General features: G+C 39.3%; 1 protein-coding gene across 12 annotated transcripts in view; it reads left to right on the top strand.

Moving 5' to 3' along the window:
- The window catches only part of PDE1C (phosphodiesterase 1C), a 91129-nt gene that overhangs the window by 36939 nt on the left and 35023 nt on the right, over nt 1–19167 (top strand). For 7 of the 12 annotated variants that reach the window (XR_005565713.1, XR_005565714.1, XM_039387014.1 and 4 more), the window contains 5 exons: nt 1607–1688; nt 8190–8310; nt 9477–9652; nt 13558–13857; nt 17803–17877. Coding sequence is in view for 10 of the 12 variants with exons in the window: in XM_039387014.1 (XP_039242948.1) it covers nt 1607–1688; nt 8190–8310; nt 9477–9652; nt 13558–13857; nt 17803–17877 (754 nt within the window). In the remaining 2 variants the exon portion in view is untranslated. Of the gene's footprint in view, nt 1–1606; nt 1689–8189; nt 8311–9476; nt 9653–13557; nt 13858–17802; nt 17878–19167 lie in introns of those variants that run through there. The other 5 variants (XM_039387006.1, XM_039387012.1, XM_039387013.1 and 2 more) reach the window with 5 other exon arrangements.

Genomic DNA, 19167 nt, shown 5'->3' on the forward strand with positions numbered 1-19167 from the left:
TATATATATATAGCTGCTTTTAGTTTGTACAGTATATTTATTTGTGTAAATAAATGTATATACTTTCCCCTTCCCCTATAGAAGCCTCTGACCTAAAAGTTTCTCTCCGGTGTTAGGATAAATTGTGGGAAGGGGTGGGGGGAAGCCTGGAAATTGGATTTTTAGATTTCTAATGTGGCTCAAACTGCCAGACGTGGTCAACAAAAGAGCAGCTATGTCCTCACCAACCAACCAAAAGGAAACACAAGCTTTCCTAGGTACTGTGGGGAAGATGCATATTCCAGATTACCGTCAGATTGTGAGACCTCTGTATCAAGTGATCCAGAAGGAGAACAATTTCGAGTGGAGCTTTTGAGCAAATTAAACAGGAGATTGTTCACACAGTAGCCTTTGGGCCAGTCAGGACAGCACAAGATGTGAAAAATGTGGCACATGCTTTGGAGGTTTTTAGTGGGCATACTAAATCAGAGAATACCATCCCTAAACCATGAGATTGAGAACTGCTGCTAGCCAGAGGGGACTATGGTTGTAAGGAACTGGTCTGGTTTTGGATTAGATATATTCTTATGCTCTTCCTTAATGCTCTTCACCTGCAGACTCTTTTCTGTCCTTTCTGTTAAGTGTCTTGCAGAGATAAAGCCTGACTTAACCTATATCAGAACAGGCGCCCAACCCTTTTGGTTTCCAACTATTTCGCTATGTGACATGTCATAGGTCTTCCTACACTAAGTAATCATGCTGTAGGTGTGAATGATATTGAGCACTACTGCCTTTTTATATTCAGTGGCTATGACAAACACCTTGCCTTAATTAATTTGTTTTACTAATGCATTTTAGGTAGCCATGGGGGAGCTGCCCAAACAGTCAAGTGTCTCTCTGAGCAGTCACAAAGGCAGTTTGGTGTTCCTTCCCAAGAGAATTAGCCACTGGAGTTTTTAAGAGGCCTAAGGAATAATGAAAAATCATGGCATTGAGAGATGGTTTTTCTGAGAGTTTTACCCTGATACTGTATATTAGACTCCTAACATAAAGCAGAATTGTTCTACAGTGGAAGAATACTATTGCTTGTTGTTCCATACAAAATTCTAACAGGACTTGTGCCCCCATTTATGGGCCCAGTATTGATTGCCAGGGTACCCTGCCTATGACAGGTTGCCAGTTTGAAACGGAGCTATTTACCACCACCTGCTGACAGGCCCCAGCCTGTCAGCCAGTTCCCCATCCACTGCATGGACCACTTGTCTATACTGTAATGCATCAGTGTCTTTAGGAGGAGGCAGTAGGAAACCCTATCAAAAGCCTTGGAAAAGTCCAGGTAGAGAATGCCCACAGCTTGGCCCACAACAACCAAGCAGGTTACTTTCTTGTAGAAAACTGTTGGTGTTGTCAATAATCTGCATCTGGCCAGCCATGGCCTATGAATTCCTTATCTGAAAGACTCAAATTATCCACAATTTGTGTTAAAAATAAACAAACAAAAAATGCAAATAAAATCAAAGTTTAATTAAAGAAAGTAAAATGAGAGGCTTTTACGGTTGTGAAGTAAGATATAGAAGTGCAATGTGTCTTGTCCTTTTCTAATTTCTTCTCATTTTTTTTTCTCTAGGGTGACAAAGAAGCAGAACTAGGGCTGCCCTTCTCTCCCCTGTGTGATCGCAAATCTACTATGGTTGCTCAGTCTCAAATAGGTATGTCCCTTTTGGTGCATGTGAAGCAGCATCTTAAAAGCAAAACTTACTCTTTCCTGTAGGGCTAAGATCATAGTGATCTCTCATCATTTGGAACTATGTTAAAGAGAAAAAATGTAGTACAATAGCATTATTTTTCCCAGATTAACCATTCAAAGCTGGGGAGCCTTTACGTGTATGGTAATGGTTCCATACATTCACCAAGTTACCTCTGATGTGTCTGCAGAGATAGCTACAGTGCCTGATCATGACACTTATTCCATAGTTTTCTGAGCTGTGAAGAATGGGTGCACATGGCAACATCATGTGATATTAGTGTCATTGGTGTATATGAAAATGTAATGTCAGTCCCTTTGATGACCTGTGCAAAAATGCTGTGTGTTTTTCAATTTATGCCTCCAACCCTTTCCTCCCAATACTTTAAACCAACCATTATTTTTCACTGAAGCCATGCAAGTAGCAAATATTTTTCTGTGCCACCCTTTCAGAAAAGAGATCTTTTTACAAACGCACCAACAGCACTTTCTCTACCTTTCCTTCAGTTACTGAATGAAAAATTAGGGGAAGGATGAGGCAACAAGCCTGGCATTTGGTGAGAGAATAAGAGGGGCTAAGTGAAGTAAAACTGTTGAGGGGGCTTGGAGCAAAGAAAGGACAAGGGAAAAGGTGCATTTTGGGGTGGATTTTTATATCTAGGAAGCAAGTGAACTAGATAGAGAAACATGTTCTAATCTCAACTGGAGAATAGGTAGTTTAATAGAATAGCGAAAGAAAGATAACATGGATACTAAAATTGAGGGAATTGAGAAAGACAAACAGAGAATGAAGGAAATATTGAAGGAAAACAAACAAAATATTTGAACCATGAAATTTCTCTAGAAGAACAAGACAGAGATATCCCAAAACCTAGGAAAGTGCAGATTCATATCTTTGGCTAAGAACCATTTCTGTTTAAAATTATTTCATTGTTCCTGGTAGGCAAGCCATTCTCTGGGGGACATCATCCCAGATTTTTCTGGCTTTGGAAGTTTAGACAGTTCAGCTAGGAATCTGAACTTGAAAAGCCCTATACAAGCCTGGCCTGGTTACCAGACTTGTAGTATTTACTCCTCTGCAACAATAACCCACAATACAACTGTGGGTTGTTCTGCCAGCAGCTCAGTGGAGGAAAGCAGCAACAAACTTGAAATGCTGCAGTCTCAGCTAAAATTCATGTTGAAGACTCCTGGGCACATTACATCTATTGCTGTGCTGTGAGAGAAGATAAACTCTCTCTGTCTGGTCGATGTGAAGGAAAGTGCATGTAAGGGCTTCTCTTTCACACCCCTTTCAGATATGTTCCTCACTCCTTACAGGGAAGAGGAGTTGTGCCTCTCACAGGGTCTCTCTACATAGGGTTGTGTGTGCTTGGATGCTAGTTTTTCTGGTTCTCTCCTTTTGTGCTCCTTTGCTCAGAAAGACAAGGAGAGCCAAGAATGTTCTGATGCCCTTTGTGTCAAACCACTGTAAAATTAATGTTGAATTAAACCATCACTAATACAATTCCACCTTATAAAAGAGGCACTTATCAGTAGGCAAAGGCAACCTTATTTAGTCATATACTATTTGTCATTATATTTGATTTGTGCAAGGGGTTTAGTAATCCATTGACATTAGTAGTCTACTCTTTATAAATCTTGCCTCCTAACATTATAAAATGCTCATTTCTCAGTCTACTGCACATATCGACAGTTTCTTTCTCTAACATACCCCTTGTTAAATTGAAACCTCCTTTGTTTTCTAGCTATCCGCTGAGATAAGACTTTCAAAGTTGTAGATTCTTTTTCCATTCATTTCTTTACCTGATTAATAGTCTTAACAAATTTTTCCCTGTAGTAGTACTTAGAACATTTATTTTCAAAAGTAAATTCTTGCTGAATTCCAAATTGTGCTATTATATGATTGGATTTTACAGTCTTAAAGGTCCTTTTCAAACTTAGTGATTCTGTGATTCTATGATTCTGTCATCTGCATCAAGCAGCCATCAGTTCTCATAAATTAAAAAACTCTGTCCTTTGTGAAATAAAATTATGATTTTTTAGTTCTGTCAAGAACAGAGCCTAGAAATCCTGCTCTGATGGCTCGACTTGTTTGTAGTTACTGGTTTGCTGCTGTAGGGTCACTGTAGATGCAACAATAGTGGACACACGTTTTCATTATCAAAAATTTTCACAAAAGATTTTGGCAATATGGCCTTTTTACATGAAATTAAGGAATCTAACAGAAAAAAATTCCTCAAAAGAAAGAACGTGTCCCTCATGTTGTTTCAGTTTATGAAAACTTGTTCAGAGTTTAAACTGATAAATAAAAAAACCTGAATATCACTTTATGAACTTTATTTGGAAAACCTATTAATGTTAATGATAATGACCAATTTATCATCCTTTTTCTTATGGCAAATATTTTTGTACCATAGTGAAGATGGGAGAGATTTGTGTCCAGAAGTCAAGCTGCTTATCAGAGCGAGGGAGAGAAACAAACTGCAAAGAGAACCAGACCAAGACTTTTGTATTTCCCAACAAGAATATCAGGAGTTTCTCTGGCTTAAACTCTAGGAAGCTTGTTTCACTGAAGATCAGCCTTTGTTGTCATTGTCCACTTTTGCAGCTGATAAAAGTAGCTGCATGCCTTTATTTTTTTCCTTTGATTAGCAAAAAAGAAAATTACACCTTCAGAAAACATTGGATAGAGGCTGATGAGTGCATGCTGCAGATTTTTTTTTTTTTTTTTTAATGTTAGGCTTTAGGGAAACTGTTCTCTACCCAGGTTTTTTTGTTGTATGTTTGGTTTTGTTTGTTTGTTTGTTTGTTTGTTTTTGTTTTTTTTTTTTTTATTATGTCGATGTTTGCAGGTACAACTGCAAGAGAAGTGTAGGGAACAGAACAAAGGTCTTTATGCAACCTTTGTCAACCTCACCAAGGCTTTTGATACTGTGAGCAGAAGAGGTCTGAGGGAGATTTTGGAATGTTTAGGTTGTCCCCCCAAGTTCCTCAAAATGATCATCTCACTCCACAAGGATCAGCACGGCCAAGTCAGATATGGCAACACACTTTCTGAACCCTTTCTAATAAAGAATGGCGTGAAACAAGGCTGCGTTCTCGCTCCTACCCTATTCACAGTCTTTTTCAGCATGATGCTCCAAAGGGCCACGGCAGACCTCAAGGATCAGGACGGTATCTACATTCCATATCATACTGATGGAAGTCTATTCAACCTAAGGCGACAGAAGGACCACACTAAGACCTTAAACCATCTTGTCCAGGAGCTGCTTTATGCTGATGACGCTGCCCTTGTCACCCACACAGAAGCAGCTCTGCAGCGTTTAACATCCTGCTTTGCAGACGCTGCTGAGCTCTTTGGGCTGGAAGTCAGTCTAAAGAAGACAGAAGTTCTCCATCAACCTGCACCTCAGGAAGTCCCCCATCATCCCCACATCACCATTGGCCAATCAGAACTCAAATCAGTCCAGCAGTTTAATTACCTCGGTAGCCTCATCACCTCGGATGGTAATACCGACGGAGAGATAGACAACAGGTTAGCAAAGGCATATAGTGCTTTCGGAAAGCTTCATAAAAGAGTTTGGTGAAACAAACACCTGAAGAAAAGTACCAAGATCAGTGTTTACAGAGCCATAGTGCTGTCTACTCTCTTATATGGATCTGAATCATGGGTCATCTACCGCCACCACCTGCATCTCCTAGAACACTTCCATCAACGCTGCCTCCGAACAATCCTAAACATCCACTGGTCAGATTATGTGACTAATACATCTGTTCTAGAACAAGCAGCAGTCACAAGTATTGAGGTCATGTTGCTGAGAACACAGCTGCGTTGGGCAGGGCACGTTTCAAGGATGAAGGACCACCACCTCCCTAAGATCCTGCTTTATGGTGAACTTGCTACTGGCTGCCACAAGAGAGGAGCCCCGAAGAGAAGATACAAGGACTCCCTGAAACAACATCTCAGCCTTGGCCATATTGATCACCATAACTGGTCTACTCTGGCCTCCAGTCGGGAGACCTGGAGACGCACCATCTATAACGCTGCTGATGCTTTTGAGAACGCACGCAGGATCACCCTTGAGGAGAAAAGGCAGCGCAGAAAGAATCGTGCCTTGCAGAATATACCATCTAAGGAGTCTTTTTGTTGTGCCTTTTGCAACCGGACATGCCTATCTTGTATTGGCCTTTTCAGCCACCAACACGCTTGCAACAAACGTGGGTAGAGCCCTTCCCAAATCTTCATTTGCGAAGCCTAGCCATGATGATGATGTTTGCAGGTGGAATGAATGAACGCTAGTCATATGCCTGGAATTCACCCTCAGTATGTGGCATTAATTGGTAAAATCATCTTAGTCACTGAGGTGCAGAAATGTTTATCATGCTCATTCTGTTGAAGGAGATAAAGGATAATAAAATGGTCATTAGCATTAATAGGTTTAAAGCTCAGGTTCGTTATTTGATAGTCAGGGTTTTAATTAGCATACTAAATCAGCATATTTAAATTTTATTATGATCTCCATTTTAAGGTAACATAGTTGAAAAACTTATTCATGTTGTAGGGAACAGAGGGAAAAATTTCACTTATCAAAGAAAAGTTCTCTTAGGTATTTGAGTTTGTTTACCTGTGCCACCTCTGCTCATCTTTGTTGATGAGTTGCAAGACTTCTTGCAGGGAAAACCTGTTTCTTAAACACAACTAGATTGTGTTTGTGTGCAGTTGTTGACTATCTGAGGAAACAAATCTCAACACCTTGCTACTGAAGTTAGTGATGTAGTCATGTGTCTGGTATCAGAGATTTGAATCTCTTAGGGTTGTTAGTGGTGATGGAGCAAATGGCAGTGGTATTACTTGCTGAGCAGAATAACAGGGTACCGTGGCTTGGGTTTCTTTGCTCACTAAGAGGTAAATAAGTTTTTGAAGGGGAATAGAGATGTATAGAGACAGACACACGAATATATGTAAATCAGGTTCTTATTATCCTTAGGATTCCTGTGGCACACTTAACACTGTTCTCAGTCAGTAAAATTTCCAGTGCTTTAAAAAATTGTATAAAACTTGCTGGGATTATCTGAGTTGTCATCTAGCATACAATTTCCTATTCAGACTTTATGCTACATACATTTTTTATTAACTACCTGGGAGTTCTTTTTTTCCTAAATTTGAGTAGATAAGACTGACTCAGTGTTATGGAGGCACAGTATTCAGATTTTTGGATATGACCGAATGTGTATTTTCTCCAGATTTACAGAATGTTACTTAAAAGTAACATTTTTAATTTGACCAGGCATGAAAATACACTTAATAATCCATTCTTTTAGAAATCTAGCAAAAATCAGGGAAGGGAAATTGAACTAGAAGGATACTCAACTGCTTTGCACTTGGGATGTGGATCAAAGCATCTGTGAATTCAGGTGCCTGAACGATGTGGTCTCTTCTTCTTTTGTTGTTCTGTTATCACCTAGAATCACCAGTGCTGTAGAAACATATAATGATCAAGTCAGAGAAACTACAATATTATTAAGGAATAATTAATACTTGATAATTAACAAATCTCTGAAAATTGTAACAGTAGGGATTTGTAACAGTAATAACGTTACCAAAAAACATCTGACAACAGTAATTGTAACCTGGATCCCAATGTGCCTTATGAGAGATTAAGGACATCATTGTTTTCTTGGCTACCTGCAACACTAAGAAATTTGCTAACTGAAGTGGTAAAGGAATTTAGGAAAACGTGTAAGGTACTGTAAGCTCCTCACTCTCAAATTTTGTCCATGCAACTTGGATTTTCATCCATCTCATGAGCTTATGGCCACAGGACCCTTAAGTCTGCTCTCCCAACATTCAGATCAGAGCCATATTCATCTCTGTCAAGCTGTATGATGAAGTAGAAATTATTTGGCCCTTTATTTTTTTCCTTTACTTATTTTAAAAATGTGGGGAAAGCATCTAAATCTGTTTTCTTATCAACAAGAAAAAGCTGGCCAAGCACTGAGGAGAGAGTATTCACAGCAACGTGAATGCTGATGCGCAGTAAAGGACGTTCTTGTGTAACTCCACACCAGCAAAACTTACTGGTATCATTACTGTTATATTTATTTTCTGCTTTTAAAGAATTCTTCTTTGAAACTGGAGTTTATCCAAATCTGCTAGAAATTTGACTTCAATATCACACTACTCCTCATATAAAACAAGTCTTGATGAATCTTTTGATGTCATGATTTACCACAGTTTCTTGCCAGTATTTAAGTAGGTATCTTTTATTGCATGCTGTATCCAGGCTCTTGGGCCAGGGATTAATATATAACTCAATTTCTTCTTTTTATTATTTGCCTATCTCTCTTTCAAGTATAATATTTTACACTGTCATCTACAGTGTGGTTGTCTGTATTCACTGAAGCAGGGACTCTGCATAAATCCTCCTCTTGCCTGCCTGGCTCTCCTTGTGTTTCTGCTCAGGTTTCATTGATTTCATTGTGGAACCCACTTTTACTGTGCTGACTGACATGACAGAGAAGATTGTGACTCCACTCATCAATGAAGCTTCCCACTCTGGCATGTCCGGATTCAGGCGCTCCAGGTGAATAACCTTGCACCTTCCCCTTCACTCTGCACGTGCTGCTATTGCACTCAACTCCTCTGTTTTCCTCCCCTACAGTATATGTTTTCCATGTGGCTTAAAGACCCATATCCGCATTGCCAACACTACAGCTCATCTTGTGAGGTGGCTTTGTGCCTGGGGGAGGGCAAAGAGGTAGGGTGGCATGAACCTGAGTCATGCCTCCAAAGGCAGTGAGCACAAATGGTTGTAGCCATGCAATCAGGTACACTTCAGTGCTCTCTCAGTCACTAATGTCAGAGAGAAGGTAAATAGAGTCATTGGAAGGCCCTCAGTTCTTCACATCTAGAAGTATAAATGGGGTTGAAACAAAAATGATGACTGGAAAGTATAAGCACACTCTTGTGACAGTATTGTTATGCAAATGTGTGAAGAACCACCAGAATTCACCTGGAGTTCAGGTGTAGAAGTCTTGGCCCATTCAAACTGTATTATAGAGATACCGCTCTTTTAGTAGTTTATTGACAGGGCACATTTTGGGATTCAAATGCCTCATGGCTAGTGCTCCCTAAAGTAGGGCTACCTTCAGGGTTCCCTCTCCCAGGTGACTTCTTTACTCTTGGGTGAACAAAGAACAGGCACTTATATCTTTCTTTGTCGGTAACCTTGTTACCTTTATTAAAATGTGCACAATGAAGCATCCATCCTTGAAAGACAACTGTAGGATCTGTAACCGAAACGAGTGCCTGATTTCAGCCTCATCTGAGGTCACCAAGTCCTGGACAGAGGTGGATTTTCTGTCCTGTGCCTCAGTGAATTTTAGGAGACGACTCCTCTGACGTATTTTATTTCTAGAATTGTCTTACTCTCCAATAATATTTAGGGAGTGGAGATGTACAACAAAAGTAGTGACAGCACTTTGACTGATTCTATTTCATAGTGACCATGGATACCAAAAAATAGTCAGAGAAAAGATGCCTTTTATTTCTAACAATGGCTTGGTTGTGCTCTTTGCTTTAACATTGATTGGCCTGGGGTGGGACAGGAGAGAAGCGAAAGATAAGGGATTCAAGCTTAATTTTTCCTGGGTGACTCTGTTATCTGACTTACAGCTGTTATTTCTTCGTAGTTGTATTTGAGTGTACAGGATACTGATTTCTTCTGTGTTTTGTGATATTGTGCCCCAGCCTAAATAACATTAGTCCCTCCGAAGTTAAAAAATCAAGTGTCAAGAGCACTGGGTCCGAAGGAAGTGCCTCACTTAACTGCTCCATACTCACTGTGGACTTCAAATGTTTTAAAGCCACCTGGACTGAGGTGGTGCAGCAGAACAGGGAGAAATGGAAAGCGCAAGCCACCAAAGGTAACAGCCAAGCTTCTTAGCGAAAGAATAAAAATTCTTTTGACCTCATCTTCTTCAAGCTCTTCTTCAATCAGATTTTTCTCCAAGTAAGCACTGTTAGTTCGAGAGAATCTGCTTTTTGAGTTCAACAACCTACACTGTATTCAGAAGGATAGGAATATTGTGACTCGTCTGTGCCTTATACTTGCCTTATATGCTCTTCTTAAGAGTACCTTATACTCTTCTTAAGGGTGTCTTATACACTTCTTAAGAGTACCTTATATTTCTTATGTAAGTGTACCTAATGAAGAGGATATGGACAATGGGAGGGAGAAAAGTTGTGAGGGAGTTCCCCTAAAGCCATGAATCAGACTCAGGGTGGTGCAAAAATAGCTGGAACAGTATTTGTAGATATAGGTTATCAGTAGTTCATTGTTAAGGTTGAAAGAGGCATGGATAATATTTCAGGGGAGAAGGACAGAATATTCTGAATTCATAACTGGTTTCATATTTCTGGTGATAACTTGGAAAATTGATTGGAAGATATGCTGCAAATGCTTGTGATGTCATCAATCTGGGAGAGACTGTAAATATTTCAGAAGAATATGAGCACTGTGTTGGTTAAATGTTGACCAGGGTTCAATACTCTGATGCAATTGAAAAAAAATCACAACCAACATCCCCCCACCACCGAAGAAAAAACCAAACCTGACCCAACCCAAACACACACACTAAAAAAAAAACCGCAACACACTTTAGTGAGACTCCTCTGGCATTCTTCTCATCTTTCCAGCAGTAACAAGGCCCTCAAAGCCCTGCTGTGCCTAGTTTTGGCCACTGCTGTTCAGGAAACATGTGGACCAATTGTAGACAATGCAGAGTACAGCAGTGCAAATTATGATAACTTGTCTATAGCTGAAAGCATTATAGGTGTATAGCTGAAAGCATTTTTTTGAAGACTACTTCAGCTGAAAAATAAGGGAACTATTTTTTTTTCAAATACCCTGGGCTGTTAAGAGGAGAAAAAAATTGTCAGGTTATTATAAATGTTATTATAATGTCTAATAAGTTAGACATTAGCAAATCTCTGTTATTGGAGTTCTTTTGGAAATAATGAGAGCCATATTTTGAGAACGATTTAGTTATAACTACCCCTTACCTCCAGGGGCTGGATGATTGCCCAAGGTCTCCTTGACCCCTCAGGTGATTTTGGAACCAAAAAAGGAGGAATGTTTCAACTGTTTTTTTTTTTTTTTCTTTATGAAACTGGGATGCAATTTATTCTGTGATCGGGATGGTTATTACTCAAACCCTATTTTAATGGAGTTGTTTTATTTCATGTAAATGGAAACAGTTTGATTTTAATGTTTCTAGGTGTGTTTAGCAGTACAAATATACATATTTTTTTAATCCTGGAAGAGTTATACAAACATATGGCTCAGCATACCTTTCTATGTTCTTGGACTCCAGAGCACTTTCGTCAATATCTTTTGCTCAGCTGCTGTCTTGCTCCTGACTTGCAGCAATTTTCTGCACTCTGGGTCCATCTACCTTGACCTTAGTCTTATGCAGCAAGGCCTGCCACCCAGCACGTTCTGAAACTGCAGACCCTTGCCAAGCCATTGTCAAGATGCACTGCCAATAAAAACAGTTACTACTAAGAGAATACAACATTACCTGTTAGTTGACAGCAAATAGCAGTTGGGGATCAGAAGGGAAGGAATCTATTATTGTTACTTTTGTAGCTAATATTGTTATTAAATTATTTGTACAATGCTCTATTCCCGTTGGTAATGGCATTGTTCCTAGAAGCCTCAGTGAGCAGTTTTTATCCTAAGTGTGGTATTTATAGAAAATTTCTCATACTGTGTAGGCAAAATAAGTGGGTTTATTACTGATCTTTTTTACTTAAAAGATCATCATTAAATAGCTACAAATAGCTATTTAAATTTAATCATCATTAAATAGCTACAAAACAAACACCCTGATGTGCAAAGCACTATTTAGATAAAGTATTTTCTAACACTGCTTTTGACAAGATGTACTCATCCAATGGTATTGTAGTCTCCTGAGACAAATTCCTCTCCTGCGACTCACGTGCAAAACATAACTTTTTTCAGATCCTCAAATGAGAGGAATCCTTCTGTATGCAATGGGACTCTCAGATTAGCTCAGTTGGTTAGAACATGGTGCTAATAACAGCAGGGTCATGGGTTTGATCCCTGTACAGCCCATTCACTGAAGAGTTGGACTTGATGATCCTTGTGGGTCCCTTCCAACTCAGAATATTCTGTGAAATCTATGAGACTCCAGAAAAAATATCAATATGTATAGCTTAGCTAGCACAGATTTCAGGAATGATTAGTGGAGTGAGAAAGACTAATCGAATTATGTTTTTGTGTGAACCATAATTTATTAATTTAAAAATTAGTTTACTTTATGTAGCTGCTGACAAGGGAAATGCACATTGGCATTTCTTATAAGGACAGCTTTCCACTTTTGTACCCCATTGGTACATTGTTCTTAAAACTGGTTCTGATTCACTCATGAGAAGTATTTGACAATGTAATTTTTACATACTGGCCAAGATCCTGCTCCTGTAAGGAACAAAACATCTTCCTTATACATGTCAAGAATACTTCCCTAGGACTGAGGTAGACTTCCCTCAGCATTTTATAGGATCTGCTCCTCTGTTTGTCAGCTTATATAGTCTCTCAGAAAACAAGAGATACATCTGTGGATTCTTGTCACGATTAAAATCACTGCTTGATGGGGTCATAAGGAGTAGACCTGAATATTCCCAACCCAATAATAGGTTGGTTACATCTCTGTGCTAGACTCAGTATAGATACAGTTATGATCTGAAGCTGCATAAGCTCACAGGTTCCAAATTGAGTGTCTGCTGAGCTACTCATCTGCTTTTGCAGATTAAGTCTCTATTGATCATGCAAAAGGGGAAGAAAATTATGGATTCTCTGCCCAGAGTTTGTGCACACCCAGTCAGGTTTATTAGTTTGAGGGCTGTCTTGAGGGACTGTGGTTGTGTTCTGCTTTTCAGTGGGATGCAGGAAGCCAAACAAAGCCCTTGCAGCTGAGTCTGTTGGGGAGTGCTGTACCTGACCTGGGCTAGAAATGTAGTGGTCTCTATACCTGAAGCAAAAGTAATTTGCAACCTGTCTTACAAGTAAGTGTCACATAAGTACCTAATGTTTGGACGAGAACAAGAATAGTATCTTGGATGGAGGAAAACGACTTCTTCGTGATTTTTTTTTTAATCGAATGACATTATTTTGAGGTGCTGCTGTTGTTCAACATTCACTTTTGAATTTATACCTTTGTATATTTGTGATTGACTGTAAAACTTTTGGGGATGGCATGGCAAGCACTAATAGCAATGTATTAGTCTGCCAGGAAAGGATGGAGCCATAAAGAAAGGATAACACTAAGTGGAAGGGAAGAGATAAAGAAGCTGGCATTGGAAGCAACCTGGAACAAGAGGGAGAAAAAGTAGATATCAAAGAACCAAGACTTTATGTGCTTAGAGTTAGCTAGTACAATGTGAGACTAAATGCTGTTTGACTTGTGTGTCAAAAATGAAAATAGCTTTGGCACCCCTAGAGCCTTCAGTAGCTAATATCTCTTTTTGCCTTTTAAGAATTTTGTGGAACCACTTTTTCAAAGGTGAACTTTATATGGTAAAAAAAGGACACACACATAATATACATTTAGGCCAGCCTGGGATATTGTTTTCAGAATACTTTGTTAAATGTTCTCCTGTGCTCTTTTTCTGTTGTCAGGTCATTTCCTACTTTTTTTTAAGTAAAAGCTGTTTGTATGTGAAATACTGAAGTAGATTTAGATGTTAGTTGTCAAATTGACTGATCGTTGCGATTTCTGTCCTTGTTTTGCTTCTCTCTTTGCTGAAGATGCAGAAGAAAAAACTAAGAAAGAAGCAGAGGAAAATGCCTATCAGGGAACAGATGAAAAGGAAAGCGAAAAGGATGAGAAGCCAACTGAAGATACCACAGCAACAAATACAGAGAACAGCAAAGAACCAAATCCTAGGGAAAGCAAAAGCACAGATTGCAGTAAAAATTCTGTAAATGAGACTCAGCAAAGGGGCATGAACAAACACAAAGCCTCTCAAGGGAAAAACATACCTAGGACAGATAAGGGAACAGACTCTCATCACACAGTGGGAGAAGAGAAACAGCATGTCCAGAATGGTGAGTTCTCTCCTTCCGCTGAAACATAAATCCAGCCCTAAAACCAGTATCTCACCTTAGTGATGGGGGAACGTGATATACTGAAAAAGGATGTTCTGGGGCCAGAGTCTCTTCCTGTGTGTAGGCATAGTCACCTGCATATGGAAATCAGAAACTGTATGTTAACTTCTGAGTAGCATTTTTCCACAGAAGATTTCCAGGCTTTCTCACTCCTTCCCACAATTTATCCCAACACCGAAGAGAAAACTTTCAGGCCAGAGGCTTCTATAGGGGAAGGGGAAAGTATTTACATTTATTTACACAAATAAATATACTGTACAAACTAAAAACAGCTATATATATATCATTACACTTCTATCAGTCCCTTCGAAGCTTCTCCTTTTAACTTTAATCCAGGAAAAAGCCTTTTCAGGCTGATAAGTAACCAGTCTCTCTCTCATGGGAGTGTTCGGGGCCTCTGAACACTCCCTACCAACGTTCAGCTGTTTGCTGCAGTTCTTTCTTCTTCATGAAGTCTAAGAAGGTAGCTTTGAGTCCTTTGTCCTTTGTCCTGTGACATTTCTGCTGTGTGATCTCTCCCTCTTGGTCTCATACCTCCGTTCTGTAGGCTGCTGTAGTGTAGCTTATCAACGTACCGTCCTCTAAGTCAGTTTTCGGCTGCCCCCGGTCAAACCTCGGCAGGGCAACTCCCAAGCCCTTTGGCCCGTCTCCAATTTTGCCTGGGATTCTTTTCCCTGGCTTCGAGCTGTTTTGTTATCAGCCCATCCACTTGGCTTTGCTTCAGTGCTGAGCCTTGCATCCACTCCCACTAAACAGCGAGAGGGAAAAACAGCCCCCTTCTGCAGGCTGCAAAGGGGGGGGGAAGAAGAGGGCCTAGCTGCAAGGCCTGCCTCTCTCTCTCTCTCTCTCTCCCACTTACCAGTTGTTTGTGAGTCACATCCCTCACAAGCACTCACTTCAATGCTGTCTCTAATTCTGGCCTAGGCAGAGTTGGGGGGGGCCACAGGGCTCCCCTCTCCCCCCCAGAGGGGGGAAGAAGGAGCCCAGCCACCCCCTGGTCTTCTACACCTACACACAGCAGACACCAATAGAAAAACTGCCAACAGCTTCCGGTGCTGTATATATATGATTTTTAGCAGAAACGAACAAGACAAGTGGTGATTGGCTCTCCAGGGAATGCTGCCCTGGCACCCAATCACCTCTGAGCCCCCAACTCTCAGGGGGGCCCAGTCTTAACCCATGACATATACCCATGAGAACAGATCAGTTACTCTAGGTTGTGTCACTGTTGTTCCCTGAAGCCGATATCAAAAAATGGCAGTACTGGCACATTGACTTGTCACAAACTTGGCTAGTATCAGGCAGTGCAAAACTAGCAAAAAAGACACTTAGAAACTTTGTCTTAGAAAAAGACTGAGTGAGCATATAGGCTTTGAAAGTCCCAGGTTCAAGCAGTGAGTTTAGATGGCAGGAGATGCAGAAATTCTATTTAAAACATTCCTGATATTATTTTCATGGTTGCTTGCCTTTCCCATTAATTCCTTCATCATTAGGGTTTTTCTAGATTGGAAGGACTGTGGGAATCAGAGCTGTCATGCTCTTTATGATTTTTGTTCAGTGTTACATGGGTGAATAGGAATGGACCCCCCAGGAAATCAAAAATGTTAGGGACCTATGAAATCCCAGTTGGACTGCATCAAACATTTATTTCGAAATCCTTTGTTTTACATGCTTCTAACAGTATGGGGATTAAGTGTTCTCTAGTAATTTTGATAGTATCTTTTTCTGCAATGCTTCTCGGCTGCAGGTGTCAAAAGTGCTTTGAAAGGAATTATAGTGATTTCTGAAAATTAGCATCTTCCTCAGGAAAAGAAATTCTGCTCCTTAATGTATGGGATTATGTACCTTTAGGAGGTACAATCACTGCAGAGTCTTTGGAGACTGATGAGATCTTCACATTCATATCTCTGGATTCAGCACAACTTCCCTTATGTTAATATCTCATCGTAATGTATTTACCTCATTATTTCTCTGTTTCTTTAATCCCTTTCAGAAAGATCATTATGATTATCATTCTGCTCTGCTGCTGGCACTATGGCAGGGTAGATATTACAATACTCAAAAGTCACCTATTCATAATATTCAATGAAAGTTCAGAAATTGTGTGTCAGGTGAGTTTAAAGTTTCTCTGTCATTAACTGCCTGTGTTCTTTCTCTGAGAGACTGAACTGTGAAATAATGTGTGTGTAGGTGTTCAGCATCTTTGCCTGCACACAGTTAGGGTCAAGCAACTTCTTTATGCAATGGTTAGAAACCATTATTATCTTATCATTACTATCATCTGTATGATGGTGGAGGAAATGCAAGAAGACTTTTGTGCTTTGCTAGGTACATTTTTATTTCATTTCCTGAAGATAGTATCCTTTTTTTTTTTTTTTTAAGGCCACCCTTATCAAACAGACACCTAAACCCTGTTTGGATCTGCTCATACCTCTCTGTTCAAGTACCCCAAGTCAGTGTCAGTGTGATCAGCTGAGGAGGGTGCTTCTTGTCCTGTATCATCTTGCTTTCATTTTTCTCACACATACAGTGAGTTTAGGAAGAAAAACCTGAAAAGTTTTGTATAAAAGCTGAACAGAACATGCTTTTTCCCATCTTGTTAAATATTTTAAGATTTGAAAACCATTCCTCTTTTCTACTATGATGGATCTTAATTGGAGAGAGAGATTGATCCACTGCCATCCAAGAATAACAAACATGTCAGTGGTTAGGGCACATTGTGGAGGAGGGAGACCATGCTTCTTTTCAATTTTTCTTTTTTTTGGAGCTGTTCCAAAAATAAATATCCACTGCCCATGAGTATTTTGAAGGCAGAACAGATCCTCTTTAACATGTAATACCTTTAATCTTGATCCAAAGACTGGGAAGTACCAAAACAGGAATAGAAATAAGCATCACTTTAATACAGCCCTGTAGCATACCTCGTGTTTACAAAATTCTGAAGCAAGACTTTTACAGCTTTTTGTGTTAAAGTGTGTGTTACAAATTCACAGCCATTACTCAATGGGGAAAGGACAAACTGCCTGCTCCCATCTGGACAGACTGGTCTTGTTTCACTGGATATCTGAAAGAAGGACACCTTCTTTGCTGCTGTTTGGACACTGCAACTGAAATAGCTTTGTTCTGCTGCAACTCTCCCTTTAAGTTATTTTTTATTTGATCTTGCATTCAGCATTCGCATTCAATGAAGGGATGGTCTAGGAAAGTCTGATGTGCTCTGCTGTATGACTAATAGAGGACAGAAAATGAGAATGACTGGTTAACTTTCCTGGCTTCATAAAATACCCCCCAGCTCAAGCTGCCATTTTAATTTTGCATCAACCATTGCTCTGCCAAAGGCCTTGATTTTCTGGTTTGCTACAGAGACTCTAAAGGCAGTTATCAATGGTAGGATGATTGTTCCCTGATACAGTCATCAAAGGACCAACCCAAATGAATCTGTGGTTAACAGAATCTGGTAAGAGAAAGCAAGACAAAATTATATAGGCCTGTTTAGGATATCTAAGGTGGTTCTTTAAAACAGAAACTTATGATGAAGTCTTGCAGCATCTTAGTCCCTTAAAAGCATAAATGTTTCAGAGTCCTGATTTTGAAATTAAGTTTATACTCAGATTTTTAATGGCCTGCATACAATCAGAGGGATTAAGAGTTTGCATGTGCACTTTAAATGGTTATAAAAATTAGAATACATTTAAAAGTAGATTGTAAAGCTTGCTTTTCTGTAGGAGATGGATAAATTTTTTTGGTGCTTTATTCCTTTTGAATTCAGACTTTTCCTCCTAAGGAACATCTCCTTTGGATGTTCCCATTTGATTGAGTTATAGGCATTAATAAACTGCAGTCTGCATTAAAATCCTTATAATGTTTCTTATTGCTTCTTTCTAGGTGAATTAAAGGAAGACAATAAGTTGGACAAAAGAGATAAGTCCAGTGTGGGGGATGAATCAAAGAAAACAGATGGTAAGGACAACGTTTTATTGCATTTTGTCACCAATTTTTATATGCAGTCTTTTGATTCCTAAATATCTGTAGTTTATTCTAAAACAAAAAAAAAATGTGGTAACCAGAAACAGACTTAAGAGAAACAGTCATTAGATTTGAAAAAAAAGCCATTAGGGCATTCTGAGGGAAAATCATTCCTTTCACATAATGCCTAGCACCATTTAGTTGAGCTGGTAAGCCTTATCCATCAATTTTTGCGCAGTGCCTGAAAGAAAAATCCTGGATTATTAGAGTTGCATAGTAGGAAATGCGGATTTGTGAGATTCTATCCTTCTGACTTTCTTTGGGCTGTATTCTGCTGTCTGTAAGGACAGGCTGCATTGGAGACGAAGAAAACAGAGCTAAGAAAAATACTGCACAAGATGTCCCTGTTATACTACATCAATACAAACACAAAGCTTTCTTGACTTAATTGTCTGAAGGGGAATTTGCCCAATGTTGTCAAACCAGTGGTGTGAGAAGCAAGCAGCAGCGAACATATCAGCATAGAGGTCCTCTATTGAAAAGGGAATTGATGAAACATGGTTGAACTGAAGCAATTCCAAGCCGTAGAATGACTTCATGGTCATCTGGGAATAATTTCAAATGAGTCTGAGCCTAGTGTAGAGATTCACAGACATTTTCAGCAGCCTCAGCAAACTGGAAAAATAACTCTAAATTCTGTGGTGCGTTTACTCATGCACTTCCTCACCTGTGTACCACAGGGCTCTCAGTATCTGAATCCACATTGCTTAAGGCAGTTGCTGAAGTATTAGGTAGCAAACTAAATGGAAACAAGTTTTCTAGCATTTTCTGTGTATGTCTCAGTGAAATTCACTGAATCATAGCTATTCCTAAATGTAAATAATACAGTGCTTTGCTTTGATGGTCAAGAAAGACAACTTCATTGTAAGTACTGCAGTTTAGTATGATACCATGTTTTCTTTTATTACTTCTTTTTAAGAAATATTTAAATTCCTATTGCTCTAGCAAATGTGGCAAATAAGAAGAAAATATTTTACCTCAATTAAAAATGTAGAAAATTTCATCTAGAAGCTTGTATTTATTTCAGACATAAATATATGCTTTTTCTTAAGAGGCTCCTTAGTAGCAATTGTTTGTAAGAATTCAGTTATTTTGTTAAGAGGTCACATTATTTACATAGTTGAGTTATATGTCTGTCAGGAAAACAGTCTTGAACAAATACCATTTACAGCTCTTAGTGCGGTTATGCAGAAATTAAGCACAAATACTCAAATAACATGTTAC

This window comes from Pipra filicauda, unplaced genomic scaffold, assembly GCF_003945595.2.
Source record: "Pipra filicauda isolate LSUMZ 115617 unplaced genomic scaffold, ASM394559v2 scaffold521_size369105_pilon, whole genome shotgun sequence".
In the NCBI taxonomy this organism is placed as follows: domain Eukaryota; kingdom Metazoa; phylum Chordata; class Aves; order Passeriformes; family Pipridae; genus Pipra; species Pipra filicauda.